Raw genomic sequence first — 18,024 nt, forward strand, 5'->3', positions numbered from 1 at the left:
GAAAGTCAGCGTCATTTCATTTATTTTTTCAGTCATTTATTTCCAGTGAATTTTTGAAATCACGATTCTTCCTAAAAAGACACACCAGTTTAAATACTGAGTATTCATATACCAGACCTGAGTGAGAGGAAGCCTGATATTATAAATTGAATGATTTGTACTAAGTTTCCTGAATATGGTTCGGTTTCGTGAAATATAATTTTTAAAAAGATCCAATTTGCAAATGGTCGTCTAGATCTTATTTAGAGTAAGAAAGCCACAGGACTTTTTTTTCCTCCGCTAAATAATGTTCCATTCTTTACTGTCACTATCCGTTAACCATGGAAACCAAGATATATGGTCAAGAGGACGTGATCGCAACAGCGGATAAAAATCATATCGCTCTCTCCCTCTAAACAAGATCTCAACATTCGTTTATGAATAAGGTGTAATGATTTATTGCGATGTGGAGTCACCAAATTCAGATTTGTATTGAAAGTTGATATCTAAGAAAGGAGTCTTCAAGTGACGTCTAGCAGTGGGAAAGCTGGAACAACTGTTAAGTCAAGTACATAAAACAAAACATCAAGACCAAGCGCTTCCTAAAAATAGATTTTCTGGGGTTTTGAAAACTGATAAATTTTACAAGATAATAGCATTTGCATAATTGCAATGTGCTTTTTTTAGTAGCTTTCGCTGATGCCGACTACTTTTGTCATTCTCTGTTTTGTTATTGAAGTTTAGTAATTAGTAAATTATTTTGTTAATTTTGAACTATATTGATGTAATTTCAGAATGGCAAGTTTTAATCAAAATTTGTGAATAAAGGGTGTATCATTGTTGTAGAAGCGGCAAGACTCGACTCGAGAAGTAAAGATTATTTTCGAATCAACTGGTTAAAGGGGCATACATTGTATGCTGCATTTATTACCAATCTGTTTATATTTTTCAATTCATGTAATATTGAGAGAATTTTAAAGGCGATGGTCGCATCACAGTTGTACACAATGCATGTAAAATGCATGGTTAGTCTACATGAAATTCAAACATGCACTGCGTGACGACCACCTCCCTTCAACTTTTGTGGTACCAAACATAAATGTAAATGCATAGCGATATGTCAAATTACGTACGTTTATGAGTCAAATTTGTGTTAGTGACACCTCTATATAACAGCACCTGCTTATAGTGACCATTATTAGGCAGACCACAAGGCATAACATATAAACAAACTTGTGTTTAAAGACCACCTGTGTTATGTGACAACCCTGTCGGCAATACTTTCGCTTCGCCTTCATTTAGATACCAAAATAATAATTAACATTCTGTTCCAAAAACAATTTTTAATTTCCTTAGGTCAAACTTAGGTCAAATCTGGTTTTGTTGCAACAGTACCATCTTATTTTCTGAACAAAAGTATGTTTTGGCAATCCATGAAAAAACCTTCATATAAAGTCCACCTGTTTATAAAAAAAAAAAACATTTTAATGAAGTCCTTTGGGTGGTTGCTATACACAGGTTTCACATTAATAGCAATCAAAGATAGCTCGATTTTTTTAATTAATTAAAATATAATTTTCTATTCTAGTAGCTGCTTGCACATGCTGAGAATAAACATTCTACCATTTCACTTGTGTATTCAAATTTGGCACCATGAAATTAATTTGGGTCAATATTAAACAAATTAAAAAGTATGAAATAATTGACAATGTACGCAGTTCACGCCCCCTTTTATTGTTGTGGTATAATATTCTTGTGGGTTCTCAGAACCTAATAGTTTGTGAATGACTTGGCAGAACAAAAAAAACAAAAACAATCATGGAATAAACGGCAGACTAGTCTTCTAGGTCTAGATCATCTAGTTCTTCGTCTAATTCTGCGTCAAATAATTGTTCGTCAACCGCTACATCATCTGTAAATAATTGTTCATCGATTTGCACACCGTCCAACGACGGATCTTCAACTGGCGTCGATGATGACGGAGGTAAGGCAGCAGCTTCATCTAATTTATTATTTTCCTCTGAAAATAAAGCATATGTTAAATTATTATACATCTGTCACCGTAATGCTATAACTTACAGTGTGCAATAATTTTGTGGTATTGCACTGGGTATTTTCATTCTACCATATAAGGAAATGCAAATTCCAAATATGAAATGATTACGCACATAAGCGTTCTGTAATGATAAAAACAAACATGGCTGCAACGAGGGTTTGACCGGACTCCACACAAACAAGTTCGTTGATTCTCTTCTAAACTTTTTGGATTTTGGTATTCCCATGATGTATCCTTGGAAGGGAAAGATGTATAATAATAAGGTTATTACGAGGATAACACAAAGCATGCACTCAGACAGTAAGACGTCGCATTGACCTCCGCTGCACGTCAGTCAATGCTCCAGCTGTACTGTCTTCATGCCTACTTCGAGATATCCTTGTAATAACCTAATATTATTATACATTTAGTTTTTACCAGTATGCTGAATATTACTTTTATTTACATTCTTTCAAAACATATATGTATATGCATTTCATCAAGCGTTTGCTTTTATTTGAGCAGTCATACATTTCGAATTTATGCATCATACTTTTTGAAATAGGCATCACAAACACTTGTAATTGACAGTAAATAAAATACCCCAAAATTTCAATATAGTGTATTGGTCTTACTTTTGTTGAGAATGAAATCAGTGCTTGATATAAAACAACGAATATTACAATTAGGTTTTGTAACTTACTTGACGTATATTACAAATATTGACGATGATGAGCACAAAATCAATCATTAGTTTGTTGCAATATACAAGTGAAATTTAACTTATCATAAGGGAATGATTTGAGGGAACCGAAAAAAATGATATCGGCCATGTTTTGAGTTGACCTAAAACTGTGTCCTTTACTCTGACATGTCAAGTTGGTCCTGAACTGAGAGTACCAAGGAAGGATCTAAAACACAATTGCACTAGTTTGATTTATCTATTTTCCCAGCACTACAAATAAAACAATATACACTGGAATCAGCCTTTCTGAGTATACTCAATGACGTGGTGAATCACTAGGCCAAAAAAAAAAATTTTTTTTTTGCCTTCAGCGACTGACCGAAAAACATCTGGTCACGTTTTTTTTGTTTGTTTTTTTTAATAGGCCCAAATATTAAAAACTCTCCATTTTAAGCAGTAAAAAAGTGTTTCCTTTAAAAATTAACGTTGCTTGATCCCAAGGGTCCGGGGGGTGGGGGGATAAGGTTGATCTGTATTTAAATACAAAAGACTGAAAGAAACACTTTGATTTTTGTGTTTAATATCTAGCATGCGTTTGATTGATTCCCATATACCTTGGCTATTTACGACACCCTTAGTTTTCACAAGTTAAAAAAAAAAAAAAAAAAAAATCTGGTGGACCGACCCAATTTTTCAATTTTCCGACTTGAGGGCGAAATGAGAACTGTGTTATCAATGATTGGCTGTCTCCATGACTTCAGTACAATACCATGGGAATATGCACACACAGACTGACCATTAGGCAAGTCCTGCTGACAACACTTTAGGCCGATTCACTAGTCTATTATTCATAGATATTTCAAAGTCTCACAATCATGAACGCCATCTAGGCTAAACACAATAATAATGCTGCAAACTTACCTTCTTGATTCGATGGTTGTGATGTATTAATATTTTTATCTATATTATTCGTTAATTGTTGAGATTTTCTGGATGTGATGCCGCTACTATCAGCTTGTGTGGCCGAGGCAGCAAGGGCTTCTAAAGTTAACTCTACAGCTTCGACATCCTGCAACAACAAAACATGCATCCAAAGATTATGACCATATTTTCTTCATTACGATTTCTAGTTTGCAATAATATAAAAATTGATTGCAGTTGTTCAAGAAAAATATGGTCACAATTCTTTCAATTGTGGTAACCATTGTTTCTACATGGAATTTAATTTTTGCAAAGTGACAAATAATTCATCATTTTTTTTTTTTATGAGCTACAGTTTCTGTTTTTGCTTGTTTTTTGTTTTTGTTTTTTAATTTAGGGTAATTAATATGCATAGATTTCAATCAAACAGGACTGTGCATGGTCCTAGATCAACTATGTACAAAGTTTTATTAAAATTTAACATAGTTGTGTTATGAGCTATCGGTGGAACACACGCACAGACTGTGTGATAACAATGACTCCAATTGTGTGCTATAAAATGTTCATGCCCCTTTGATAAATAAGATACGATCAGTTTAGAAGACACTGTTTCCATGGCAACACAGATCACTTAAACCAAGTCATTGTCAATGATGGAGTTTGTATTTGACTGAATTGCCTTGTGAGAACACAAAATTAACGAATTGACAGAAATTTTGATGAATTTTCAATATTAAAATGCAGTGTTCTCCCCAGCATTCAATTTGTGTGCGGGGCCCGCCACGCTGCTTTCCCTGCCTGCCACTGTGGTCCTGAGCCGCCACGGTGATTAGTAAGACCGCCACAGTGCTTTTTTCATTGTTCATCCTGTGAACTGTATTACGAAATATAGAAAGAAATACGTAGCTATCAGGGATCTTGCCACGCTTCCGACCAGGACTATTGTCCGACGTACCGACCGACACGCATCCTGCCAGTCGTGGATTATAATTTGTAATCAATAGACATAGTCGCACGATGTGGTAATGGCTTATAAACAATACAAGTTAATTTTGTAAAATTAGCACCTCTTTGTTCGTAAGTAAATACTTTGACGATCGACGCAGTCTTTAGATTGAAAGCTAACATTTTGCAAAATCAATTCCACCCCGATATAACATGGGCAAAGCGGAGTTCACGATCAGTTTACGCTACAAGAAAAAAATAACGTGTTTATTGCATGATTGGGTAAAATACATTTGAACTTTTATCATCGCAAATCATGTAAAAACTCTTCTTTCAAGACTTCTTTTACCTTTTAAAAATTGCTTATCACCTATTTCGAAAACCATCATGCAGTTTTCATCTGAAATCCATACCAACACATCGTGCTAGGACATCGCTTTACTTCCGCAATGTAATTTTTATGATCACTACCATTCGGAAAACTTCGGGTTCTGCCAGCATTACCATGCGGTATTCTGATTGGTTAATGGCGCTTTTGACCCATCGGGTCAAAGGACACATGCCGGTCAACTAATACGTCACAATTATCATGGCGGTCGGTGTTTTTCACCGAAGCGATCGAGTGAAAAAAATAATCGCTCAAATTTTTTGTTTATTTCATATAAAAAAAATATAAAAATTTTTTTTTTGCATGGCATGACTGTGTAAGAGGAATTATTGGTATAACCGGTGTATAACATCGCAAAGTAAGTTAAGTCACGTCGTAACTTTGATGATCGTTTGGAAGTTCATTACTGTAAATGTAAACGTTGTAGAAGCTGATGGTACGAATAATGAACAATTTTTTGAAGGAGAATGTTTTTGTAGTAAATAAGATCATGGAATTCGAGAACATATTCCTGGCTGAAACGTTTCAAATGCATTTCATTTAGCCTTTTACAATTTATTTGTTTGTTTGTTTTTAATAGTCCGCAGCATTTGCATTTCGATTCGACAATTTTTCATTTTTAAATTCAAACTCTTCTAAATTGTGAAACGTAATATTTTGACTCCAATAGAAAAATATTTGCACTGTGACTGAGCTCATTAATATCCCAAAAGAATAGTGTTTATAACACTGTATGAAGCAAATAAATATGTGCCACATTGTTTTTGAAAATATATGTTTGTGTGTGGGTGTAAATGTGCTTTGGTCAATCTCTAATATTATGTAAATGATATGCAAATCATATGCAAATTAGTCCGACACAGTGGTTTAAATTCCTGGGGAGAATACTGAAAATGGCTGCCATTCTAACATCTGGAATCAGATCATGAAATGAATGGAGTGATGTGCAAGTGCACTATGAATGTAATCAGCAGAGACATGTCTCTGGCTGGACGGACTGACTGACTGACAATTCTGTGTCCAAAAAATAGCACCCTCAAGATTCTACTGAATGATTTCTATGGTAACTTACATCTTTTTCTTCTTCATCATCTTCTTCTCTAATGTACCTGATATCATCAGCACCCTCATCATCAGCATCAACTAATTCTGGTTTAAATTCAAAAACCTCTCTTCCACTTATCTGCAAATCAATAATATAACCGGTTAATAAAATTGTTGTTACTATCCCGATGTGGTTGCTATGTGTTACTTTGACTGTCTTTTTTGGAATATTTCAATACAGATTACTAGGACGAACAGCCACCTTTATGAACAATTCTGTACAGCCTCTTTGGGGGGTAAAAAGAGTAACAGAATTTCGGAATAAATTATAATCATAGACCTATCTTTTGTGACTAAGCACAGCGAACTCGGTGACTTTCAAATATGCATATCTAATCTTGAAACAGATAAAGGGTTGACCAATTGAAATCAAGGGTTCACTGTCTGTATTTGCTTTATTATAAAGCAAGCACACTGAGTCAACTGAGTCTATGGTCAAAGTAAGACATATTTCAATAATCTGACATACAATAAATGCAGAAACACATTGTTTATTTGAAAATGTTGGTCCAGACGGACATAATTCCCTATTGGCTATTAAAATCTTATAAATTTTATAAAAATTAAAAAATTGTGTGGGTTTGAATATTGTGAATAGTGACAAAAGTAACTTTAGTACATGTCACAATAGGCACTACATAGTGAACACAATATCCATTGCTGTAAACACTTACGCCTAAACTTTTGCCTTGTTTAAAATCTTCCTTCTTTTTCTTCATCTGTGTATTGAATTTTTCTTTCTTCTGTTCTAGTTTTGAACGCTTCCATTCTAAGAATGATTCTAAAGTAATTTTTGCATGGTTGGCTCCAATCTTGGCACGCTGAGGAGATAAAATCACAATGGATTAGTTACACACACTAACCAGTGAGAGATGGACTGTATTTACATCTGTATGCGTGTGTAGGACACTCATAACACTTTTTTTTTAATTTTTTTTTTAAATATTTTTTGTGCCAGGCGACAGTTCCGGACATTCAGTGTCACTGTTGTCTCTCCTGACTTTTTTTTGTATGTGCAAATTGCAAGTGCTAGTGACGACACCTAGTGCATTTTGCCACCGAAGTCATATTCATGTTTGGGACTACATGACAGGGCTGTGTGGCCATCTCTCTGTCAAATGGCAATTTGCAATGTGCTATCCTGGCGTCAACCAGGCCCGGTCGAACACAAGCACCTGCGGACCTTAACCAAGGTTCCCCCAAAGTCGCATTCGTTAGTGAATGAATCTCGGCCAGTGGAATTGGCCTTCCCATTGAGTCTGCGGTACACTCACCCAGGGTAGGGGTCGACCCTTTTGATGTTCAGTCTATGGTAGGATTTGAACTTGGGTCTACCGATCATGAGTCTGGTGCAACAACCACTATGCTACCAGTGACACTCAAAACTTAACCACCTTTACATCTGATGATGGAAATAAATATTACCGGTACAGTATTTGTTTTTAGGATCCAGCATGGTCTTGTTTTTCGACGATACTTTTTGTCACTACTGTGAATAATATGCACCACGGTCATGTGATCATAAATGTAATTTGACTTGACCTCAATTCAAAGCATCCAAAGAATTTTGATCTTTCAGAAAAAAAAAAGTTGATAAGTGGTTGTTTTTTCAAAATTGCTTGGTGACAGATTTTGTGACATCCCATCAATGGCTGAATAAAATTTAGCATCATTAAAAAATATAAATTAAACATCAGAAAAAGATATTGTCGGTTATTTAAAGTAGCTGTAATTATAGATTTTTTTCTCCAATTTTTATTATTAAAAAAAAATATTTCCTGTGTCATTTGTGTCAATTTGTAACAACCATCACTGTAATATGGTCACTGAAAGCATGTAATATTAGATATATTCTCCACTTGCAAGTGGAAAAAAATGGCCGCGGGGTTGCGCCATCTATTGACAACTTCATCCAGGACCCTGGCGAAATGCCAAGTATGTCACCACCCAGAGAAGCTAAAGCTCTCTGATGATTTTATGCGTTTTTTCCTCATAAAAGTGTGCGTCATGCATCACAATTTTCTATGGTTCCAATCGCGTGACTGATACCAACAAGATGGCGTCTACTCAATCCTTAGTTTTCACATCATACACAACATTAGCTTTGTGTAGGGTCACATTGTTCAAGAAATTGCGTCTAAAATGATATTTCAGTAAGATTTGGTCATCTTTATATTTGAACAAACAAATTTCAAAATTACAGTTATTGCCACTTGTAGCTATAAATTCTTTCTACATGAATCAGAAAAAATTGTGATTTTCAATCTTTTTACTGTTTTTGCCAGGAGGTACTAGTATTTGGCTAATAAAACCAATGAAATTATACATCATAGCATAAATTATTTTACCTAAAAGTAGAAACCTGGTTCATAGAATGTCTAGTATGAAATATGAGTAAATAAATAATATTCAAACACACCTCTTCTTCTATCAGTTCCTCCAGGGTAATTTGATCTTGATTATCATCTTCTTCTTTCTTTTTAGAACTCTTTAGTACAAATCCCGGAGGAAGAGCATGTCTATACATACACTTAGTACCATTTGGACACGACCAAAACCAACCGTATTTACAGTCTTCGATTGCTTGCAGGAAAAACTTGCACACCTATGAATAGAAGACAAGCAGAGGGTTATATCTCTCAGACATTCATCGTTTCACATCACGATGTAATTAGGTATGCATAAAGACATTAGATTCAGATAAATGAAGGAATAAGCGACAAGTTTACTTTCATCCAGCATCATGTAATGTACGACACACTTACTATTTCAGTTTTCGGTTTCTTCGACTCCTGTTCAGCATGTTTTTTGTCGATAACCTGCTGTAGTTTTTCCTGGTCCCAGCTGTCCATAGTGTCTGCAATTTCAAAATACACAAATTGGTTTATCCTTTGTCACTGGTTGCACAGTCAAACTTATATATAGTGACCAACAAAGCTTAATGATTTAAATGTCATTATTTGTATGTATTCTTCTGTGATTTTTTTCATAATTTTGAGCAGAATACACAAAATTTTTCATAAGTTACAAGTCATGATAAAAATTTGTTGAAAACAAAAAAGTATAAACAAAATTTCAGTTGTCATAAAAATTGACACAGGCACTCGCACGGTTGATGAAAATGACTATAATTCAAACTGTGAATACAAATACTGTGGAATACTTTATTTTCGCTGGAATTAATTTTCGCTGAAAAGGCTTTTTGGGTGTTTTGTATGGAACTTATTTTCACTGATTTTTGATGAATTTAATGTGAAATATAGGAAAAAAAAGTATATTCGCTGGATTTTATTTTCACGGAATCATCCATTCAGCGAAAATAGCGAAAATAAATTCCAAGTGAAAATAAAGTATTCTACTGTAGGATACTACTCAAATTGACTAAGTGTCCAAAACGTCATTAAAAAGGCGCCGCCAACGGTGCGCATCGCACAATCTTTTTGCTAGCTGTCAAACAACTTGTCAAGTCAAAACATCTACGTGCCAAAGTGAAAAGGTTGACGCACGAAAAAATAAAGTCAGTTTGAGCAGTAATTAATTTCTCTATTCAAGGAGTTAATTTGTAAATAGATATTTGGTGTTGAGGAATTAAATTGAAAGTTTCAGTGTTTAGACAGACGAGAGTAAAACACTCATGTTTCAAGTGCCAATACAGGTCATCAGGGGTTTTTCTAGAAAAAATAAACAAGAGGGAGCACACACAGGTGATCGACCTGGAAACGCCACATCGGAAGGTTTCTGCGCCGTTTTAACGGTGTATCTATCGCCATTGAAATATTTTTGGAGTAATTTTAGTGTACCGGCAGGGTTCTCCCCAGGATAATGGGCAAGCATGGCGGCTAATTTGCATAACAATATAATCAAATTTACATAATAATATGCACATCATCTTGCAACAATAACCTTAATTAGCATATGAATAACTTCTATTGTTTTCGTGAAAGATCAAGCACGGTAAATTCACCGTGCTTGAACATGCCTGGGGAGAACACTGACCGGTATTTGGTGTCCAGACACATTGTCAGCTGGTGTTGCTGGGAAGTTTTCACGGAGAAAAGTATATTTGAGAAAGATTTCATGTTGTACGGTAGCACAGAAGTGCGTGGCTCAAGAAATATATTTATGACTTGAAAGTTCAATCGTCAATTCAGTAAGAGGGCGCCAGCCAAGAGTATCAGGGCGCTGCACCCCTGTTCCCTGGTTTAGAAAAACTCCTGGGTCATTTTACAGGTTAAAGAAATAGGTGATTTTCTGTTCAGTGCAAGATCACACTGATTGTGTGAGAGGCACAGACTGAATGTCTATCACAAAAATCAATTTAATTTTGAATGTGAATTTCTTTTTGTTTTTGTAGCCCAATGTCGAAATGCTAATATGGCATTGAGATACCCCTACTTCATTGAAATTGAACATTACCAAATGTGTGTAACACATTAATAATAAGCACGGGAATACACCCACAATACTTTCGCATCCTTACCTTTCGCTTTGTCATCATCCCTGGCATCCACATAAAGACTCCTTTTTTCAGATTTTCTCTCGATGGTAAGATCATGAGAAAATTTACATTTTTCACCTTTTTTACATTGCCCTTGTTTGAAAAAAGCACATACGACTGACTTGGGATCAACTCCTGGAATAAAATACAAAACATTAAACAATTCACAATTTATCACTCATTATTGGAATATCCTACAAACTTGCAACCTGTCTGCTTACATATTTGTTAGAGATATAGATAATGAGAAATCAGTCATTTTCAAAAAAAAAAAGAATATTCACTAAAACGTGAAAATTCAATTGATCATCACTAAATTACTTAATCTGATAGAGGAAGGAAATAAATTAGAACCAGCGTTCTCCCTATAAAATATACTATGTGTTGAGAAATGTTGGCTCCTCACTGAAAAACTTGGCACCTTTACTGAAAAACTTGGGCCCCTTTACTGAAAATATTTGTCACTGAGAAACTTTTGCAAAAATAGAAGTAACACTGAAAAAACCTAAATCTGTTTAATGATTACAGTCATCGAAGTCAAAGCGAACTACTTCCTCAAGACATACCTTTAGATACTTTCTGTTCAACTGGTTTAAATAATGCATTTAATTCATCCTGCTCTTTTTTCTTCTGATCCTTCTTACCAAACTTCTCTTCTTCCAGTTGTGCAAGCTGTAATTAGATGACATAACTGAAATAACTGTAATTGTTGATAAAAGCGGAAGTATACATTTATTCTTGGCTTAAAGGCACACAGCATGGCAGAAAGTGGCTACATGGAGATGCTATCAATCTACGTGTACCTTGATAAACGCCTTTTTTTTGATGAGGAATACCAGTAAAACACTTTGAGTTTCTCTGTGTACAATTTTAATGTTTCATAATGTGTAACAACAAGTTGAGAACTGAGAAAAACGATAAAATGTTCTATATTACTGTGATACCATTCTCTAGTGGAGATACCTTCAAAGTGAATGTATACATTGGTTTTGTTGTGAATATTCAATGCGAGTTTTCTGAAGTCATTATAATCTGAACCTGGAATAGAGGTAAGCATCAGTGAATATTTGTATTGTTACTTCATTCGATGCCTAATGAGGCTTAATCTTGAATTTAGTTGACGTCATTTTTTCCATTTATTCCGAACCAGTTCATACACTTTGAAGTAGCAGTCACAATATTCTATTTTAGAACACGATATGTTGTTTATATTGTTGGACATCATATACTTGTAATAAGTCTATTATTCAAACTCCCATGTAAAAAAATTTTTTTTAGAACTATGTGACATATTTAGCGTCGCATTTGCCATAACGTAGTGAGTTTTGAAATCGGGATCTGATTTTTGATGTGTATGTATTCTGAGGTGCCGTATGTGATTGTATAATGGTAAATATTTGTACTGTATGAACTGGAATTGGAGCGTTTGTCGTTTGCAATATTTTAGTAAAATTTCTTATGTGCTGTAATTCTAAATTACAGTGGCCCCTCGCTAAGTCGCGCCTCGGTAAGTCGCGATTCGGCTAAGTCGCGGGTACTTGGATGGCTCCCAAAATTTCTATTGTGTTTTGACAGCAGTTTTGAAGTACAAAGACTAATGTTTCGTGGCATAGTATTTTTAACTAACCGTTAAAGAGACAACTTAACACCTACTGTCCGTCAATTGCTGAGACGCAATGGGTGACGGCAGCCTTACTCAAGGTGTCAACAGGGGTGTCGAGTAGTGACCGTACGTACTTCTTGGCCGGTCCCATTTTGGTATACCTTTACAAAAACTCGCTACAATGAGTTGAATTCATAGAATTCTGATCTCTATTTCTCAATTGAGCAGCATGTCAAAGCGAAAGCTACATGTATACAGCCTGTTCGTACGCCATAAACTCACGGCGATCGACCGTGTCAAACCAAGTTAAGGGTTGCACGTGGTTGAGCCCACTATTCGTGGGTGGGTAAAAAATGAAAAGTAAATTTGTTTTCAAAGTTGACCAAGAGGCGGGACTGAACAGAAAAACAAGCGAAAGTGTCCGACAATGATGACACCGATAAAGCTGTTTACGTTTCTTTAAGAACGGTCTGCCGGAACTCCACTATCTGGTCCCATCACCCAATGCAAAGCATACAACTCAGATATGACGACTTTGAATTTAAGGCCAGTTCAGGGTGGTTCTTGCGATGGCAAAGAAGACACGCTATCGACACACGCAGTCTCAATCCAAGACGAAGCTCGATCTGGGAACATTGACGCTGTCGGAACTTTTCCCGAAAAACTGAGAGAAATTATCTATGAAGGTGGTTATTTTGACGAACATGTTTATAATTGCGATGAAACTGGTTTATTTTGGAAGCTGTTACCGTCGAAGTCGCAAGCAACAGCAAGCGGCCCACATAATATCAGACCCAAACAAAATAATCAACGCAATGTTTACAGCAAACATAATCATGATTTTATTCGAATACTGCCTGACACATGTGATGATACATCAATTAACTAAACCGAGGGTTTATATGTGCTTTTTATATGTTTTTAAATGCACGACCTCCCTCTTTCACGACGTCCCTCGGTAAGTCGCGGCCCTCGATAAGTCGCGGTTTTTGCTTGGATCCCAACACCCGCGACTTAGCGAGGGGCCACTGTATTATAGTTTTTAGAGTGAATAAAACAATTATTGGCAATCTAGCTGTTTAAACTATACTTGTGTTCACGTTACACGAAGTACGGGCTAAGATTTAAGCTGATTTAGGCTTATCTAGCATATTTGCATTTCGGCTAGACCCAATTGCGTCCACGCCAGTCGTTAGCACGTGCTAATGGGTGCCAATAGTCGGTGACCTTTGGTAAGCCACTATTTACGAACGAAAAATGGATGACACGCGCGAGGTTCTATTTCTATTTCTGCTGCTGGCATGTTTCGTTCTAATTTTGAAGCGACGTGCACAGGAACGCGAGAGAAGACGGACCCAACTTATTTGGATGCACAGAAACAGTATACAACGGCGTAACAGAATACAGAGTTTTATTAATGCATGTCGTAGACAGCGAACCAAATTTATTTTGTCTACAATTGGAGCTGCTGTACGCTTTACTACAGCGACCTGATCAGTGTGGAAGCGAGCACGGAGTAATGACTGGTGGAATAGAGTCGTTATACGAACATGGGACAATGCAACATTCCTCGAAAACTTAACTTTGGGAATGAGAAAGTTGGACGTATTTGATCACATGCATAATTTTCACACCCAAAGGTCACCGCAGATGGCGCTTAGCCCTGGGCTAAGCGTTTACGCAGACTTCATTAGCCCGTGCTAAGGGTCTAGACCGCATCTTAAATTCGGATCAGATTTAACCCTTACTTAGCATTCCTTAGCCCGTGCTAAGCGTTCATGCACGTTTTCTTAGCATGGACTAAAAAATTTGATCTCTTAGCCCGTGCTAAGGAGCTGTGCGTGAACGCAACTTATATTGCCAATTATATACAATTCACCACTCTTTCAATTGAGATAGTTAATTCTACAATCATCTTATCACCGACTAAAACCCACTCCAGTAATTCAACTATTTAAAATTTCAGGAAAGTCGCTGACATCTTGTATTGAATGAATACAGAGAAATTGTCAATGTTACAAAATTTCTTGACTTTCGCCGATTCACAAAATTCTTGAAAATTTGTCTTTTTCAAAATGATTCAATGATAAAGTGTATGTATTTTCAATAGTTGAGAACGTTGATTACATGAAGATGATCACAAAAACATCATTCTGATTTTTAAAAAAACGCTGATGATAGTTTACCTACCTGCCGAGCACTCTTCTGACCTCCAAACTTCACCTGATGAGTCACATTTTTGATGAAAGCTTGTTGTTTGGCTCCTTTTTTATTTTTCAATCCAAATGTTTTATCCTGTTGAAAAAAAAAAATTGAGTAACAATATTATAGATAGCAGGATTCACAAACTATCCCGGAAGTATTCTATATAGATTTTATGAATGCAAGGAGTTTCCTTTATAAATGGTAACAGTTCCTCAGGGTACCTTCCACATCCACCAAAACTCCAATCCTAACGCTCCCTTCCCGTACGCCATTTCCATTTCAATTGTATATACCCACTTATAATTAATTGGAGAGGCAAAGTGAATTACAAAAGAGGGGACTGAAGTGTTAGGGTTAGGTATGGTTCAGGTTGGGGCTGAGGAAGTCTTCGGAAACTCTTTCTGCAAATCTAGTGTACATATTTAATACCTATTCTTTATTACTTGTATATCTATATTGTATTTGAGTCGAAAAATATTAAAAGACATCAAAATAACCTATTCAAGTATTCTAACTATATGTATTATTTTGAACAACTGCACTTCATCCTCATCCAGTATGGTAATGAAATGATGTGAATTGTGCGAGTGTGTCCATGTAATCATGGAGGTATAAACGATGTAATAAAGTCTTGACTGAACAGAAAAATGTGTTTTGCTAAGTGGAAAGCCATTTGCTGACTGTCTGAATAATCTTCAGAGCCCTAATTTACCTTTTAATTAAATTTATATTTTGTATTTAAACTGAATTAACTAAGTGAATACATTATACAGGTTTTCAAAATATACACAAATTATTGACAAAACAAATCAATCGGTCGGTATATTTTACGTATTTCCCTGGTTGTGTAATCACACAGTAACCGGGCAAAATCTGATCAGTCACACCATACTGCGAATGTCATCACTCAACCCCGTCTTCATGAAAAAATAACTTTCAAATGTGTTTATAATCATACCTCGATAACTTTCTCTTTCTTCTTCTGTTCATTTTTCTTACTAGAACCTTGTTGCTTCTTCGGTGGCATTATGATCTTGAATTCGATCAAAATTCCAGCATTCTAAGGTCAAAATGTCACACTTCCGATAAAGAATAAGGCGCTGTAATTTGCATCATGGGTAACCTCGTACACAGATAAAATTTAAAAAACACAATTTTTGTTTGATACGTACAGTAATTATTTTGTTGTCAGTGACAGCATGAACTTAATAAATAAATCATTTTTCTACATATTTATTTTATGACGGTCCAAGTGACACAATGCTCACAACAATGAAACAAGAATTTAGTATTTGCAAACGAGACAGGAAAATAGACAAAATGGCTGCGCCCCCACGTAAACGTGTTTTTTCCTAGGAAATATTGGTACAAGTACAAGTTTAATTTTAATTGTTGCCGATTTAATTTTGATTTAATTTTGAGAATTATGTCTGTTCGTGCATTCCCGTGGCAGTTCATTTGTGAAGATATTCTCGGTCCTTGTTAACTTCATCAACGCTTTCGATCGGTAGGAATTAACCTTTTCTCAATTCAGATATCCATGACTACGTGTCAGTGTTCTGAAACTAGGGTAGTTTGTATGTGAAGGCGTCGTTTATATTATTAGTGTGCCATTTGCATCATACCGCTCTGTAGATTTGATGCTCACTACTCATTCAGTCTGCCTCGAGAGGGCGCATAGCTCGTGAAAGTATTGGCGCATACTAGTACTTTTGTTTTATACTGTATGTTGATGTTGGTACATTGGACTACGATTTCTGTCATTTAATTCCAGGTAATGCAGTGATCAGTGCCGACCATGGGAAGATGTGTTATATCCATCCGAAGACGATCTCCTTTCAGATTACTTATCTTAATCACATTAATTTTCTTTTTAATATTGGTTATAATTTTAATACAAAAGGTATGTTGTTTCCTTGTAGTATCTTTACATGTACTACAAACTACACCTTGATTAATAATAATTTTTTTCATAGTCTTTATTTTCACATTCACACCACACATTATTCATTGCATTGTGGTCGCCATCCATTAATTGCATCCAGTCACAGATTCATTGCCTTTCCTTCTTGCGTAATTACATCCCATACACACATTTTACCGCTGCAGGAAAACACAAACAATGGTGCCCATGATAATTTCATTAAAGAAATGATTTAATATATATTAAAATTACTGTATCAAATCACAGAATTCATGATCATTATTACTCCCTCGGTGCATGTAACAAATCTCTGTCTGCGATACTGTAAAATACGACAGAATCATTGATCTGTGTTAAAATTAGGTGTCAGAAAATTCACGTCATCTGATTGGCTCAACTGAACCAGATCCTTCTGATCACCCAAAACCAAACGGTTATCTTCCCAACCACATTTTATCATCATGTTTAGCTAGTTCTGGGAGTAATATTTTTCATATCTACAAAATAGGAATGCAACATTACAACTTGGCAGGATTGTTATGGTGGTCTTCTGTCATAGTACTTAAGTCATGTAGAAACAACTAGAATACATTTAACTTCTTCTCATTCATTTCAGAGGCAGTTGGTTGATACCTCATATAGAATGAATGTGCAAGAAAATACAAACGACAAACTCGCGATAAATACAACTAGAAAAATAGAATGCCAAACTAAAAAAGAAGTTGAAACTGTCTATACACAGATGATTTATAAAGATGTAATGGGCAAGGTGAGACATGTTACATAGAAAGCAGAGTTGTGTAAAGAGTGTACTCTTGTCTAATTGGTGCAGTCATTTTAAAAACATAATTGCTGATATTTGGAATTGTCAAAAATATTCAAATTTAAAAATTTCAATATCAATTCTTCAATAAATCTACTGTCAAGACTATGTATTTGTGAGGGCAAAAAAAAAGATCTGTTTCTGGTCCAAAGTTTCTTTCAGAAACAATACAGTCATGTGAAACATCAAGAAAGTTGATCTGTACATGTGTGAACAAAATATTGTGCAACCAAGGGCAGGCACATTCCCCCATTTTGATTCATGTGTGCATATTAAGTAGCTAATTTGCATATTAATTATATTTAAGGTTTTGATCAAATTTGGTACATGGATACCTCAGGGTAATATGCAGATATGATTAGTTTCGGAGCCATGACTATGCATAATAAGTAGCTAATTTGCATATTGTCTCATGTCAGTCTGTATAAGCAAAATCTCGAAAATTCAGAACAGATTTTGATTAAATTTGCTAAACATTTGTGATGAACATCAGCTGCCTGATGAACCTAACTTTTAATGCCATTGTTCTTTCACTGACTGTTTTAGATATTTTTTTATAACACAACAATGATTGCATTTATTCTTTATTCATGTAGAAGTTTTTCAAAGATCTTTACTTTGTGTCAAATAAAACAAAACAAATCTAATGTTTTTATAAGCAAAATGGTATTTTTAAAAATTGTCAATTGGTTAAAATAAGATTAATAATTTGGGCTACTCTAAAATGATCACTAGATCTCCAATCTCCAATGACCACGGGAAAAGGTGATTCACATTTTTAGTCCCCGTTCGGACGCAGTACGAAAACGGGGACTTATGTTTTGACCTCCGTGCGTCTGTGCGTGCGTGCGGGCGTGCGTATCTTAGAAATGCCTGGACCAATTACAATCAAACTTCACACATACATCATACAT

At 35.5% G+C, this 18,024-nt stretch overlaps 2 protein-coding genes across 4 annotated transcripts in view; one reads left to right on the forward strand and one right to left on the reverse strand.

Annotated features, from left to right (window-relative positions):
• Positions 1-15,516, reverse strand: LOC100374804 (zinc finger CCCH domain-containing protein 15-like). Its single transcript, XM_002741655.4, has 10 exons — positions 15,322-15,516; positions 14,349-14,453; positions 11,122-11,227; positions 10,538-10,690; positions 8,823-8,914; positions 8,477-8,662; positions 6,732-6,878; positions 6,026-6,136; positions 3,621-3,768; positions 1-1,999 (listed from the first exon to the last, which is right to left on the reverse strand). The coding sequence occupies exons 1-10, from the start codon at positions 15,388-15,390 to the stop codon at positions 1,815-1,817; spliced, it is 1,302 nt and encodes a 433-aa protein (XP_002741701.1). The 5' UTR covers positions 15,391-15,516; the 3' UTR covers positions 1-1,814.
• LOC102806853 (uncharacterized) overlaps positions 8,610-18,024 on the forward strand; it is a 24,846-nt gene continuing 15,431 nt past the window's right edge. The window contains exons 1-3 of one of the 3 annotated variants that reach the window (XM_085495953.1): positions 8,610-8,732; positions 16,138-16,266; positions 16,904-17,056. In XM_085495953.1, coding sequence (XP_085352079.1) covers positions 16,162-16,266; positions 16,904-17,056 — 258 coding nt within the window. In that variant the 5' untranslated portion in view covers positions 8,610-8,732; positions 16,138-16,161. Of the gene's footprint in view, positions 8,733-15,487; positions 15,871-16,137; positions 16,267-16,903; positions 17,057-18,024 lie in introns of those variants that run through there. The other 2 variants (XM_085495952.1, XM_085495954.1) reach the window with 2 other exon arrangements.

The sequence above is a fragment of the Saccoglossus kowalevskii genome, chromosome 22, assembly GCF_978046115.1.
Source record: "Saccoglossus kowalevskii chromosome 22, keSacKowa6.1, whole genome shotgun sequence".
Taxonomy (NCBI): Eukaryota; Metazoa; Hemichordata; class Enteropneusta; family Harrimaniidae; genus Saccoglossus; species Saccoglossus kowalevskii.

Excerpts from the sequence above, each read along its gene's own strand:
- LOC100374804 (XM_002741655.4), bottom strand. The coding sequence starts at position 15,390 with ATGCCACCGAAGAAGCAACAAGGTTCTAGTAAGAAAAATGAACAGAAG. Across the intron at positions 6,879-8,476 it reads AGGAACTGATAGAAGAAGAG|CGTGCCAAGATTGGAGCCAA; the intron begins GTGTGTTTGAAT and ends TTATCTCCTCAG. Across the intron at positions 6,137-6,731 it reads AACAAGGCAAAAGTTTAGGC|ATAAGTGGAAGAGAGGTTTT; the intron begins GTAAGTGTTTAC and ends ATTGATTTGCAG.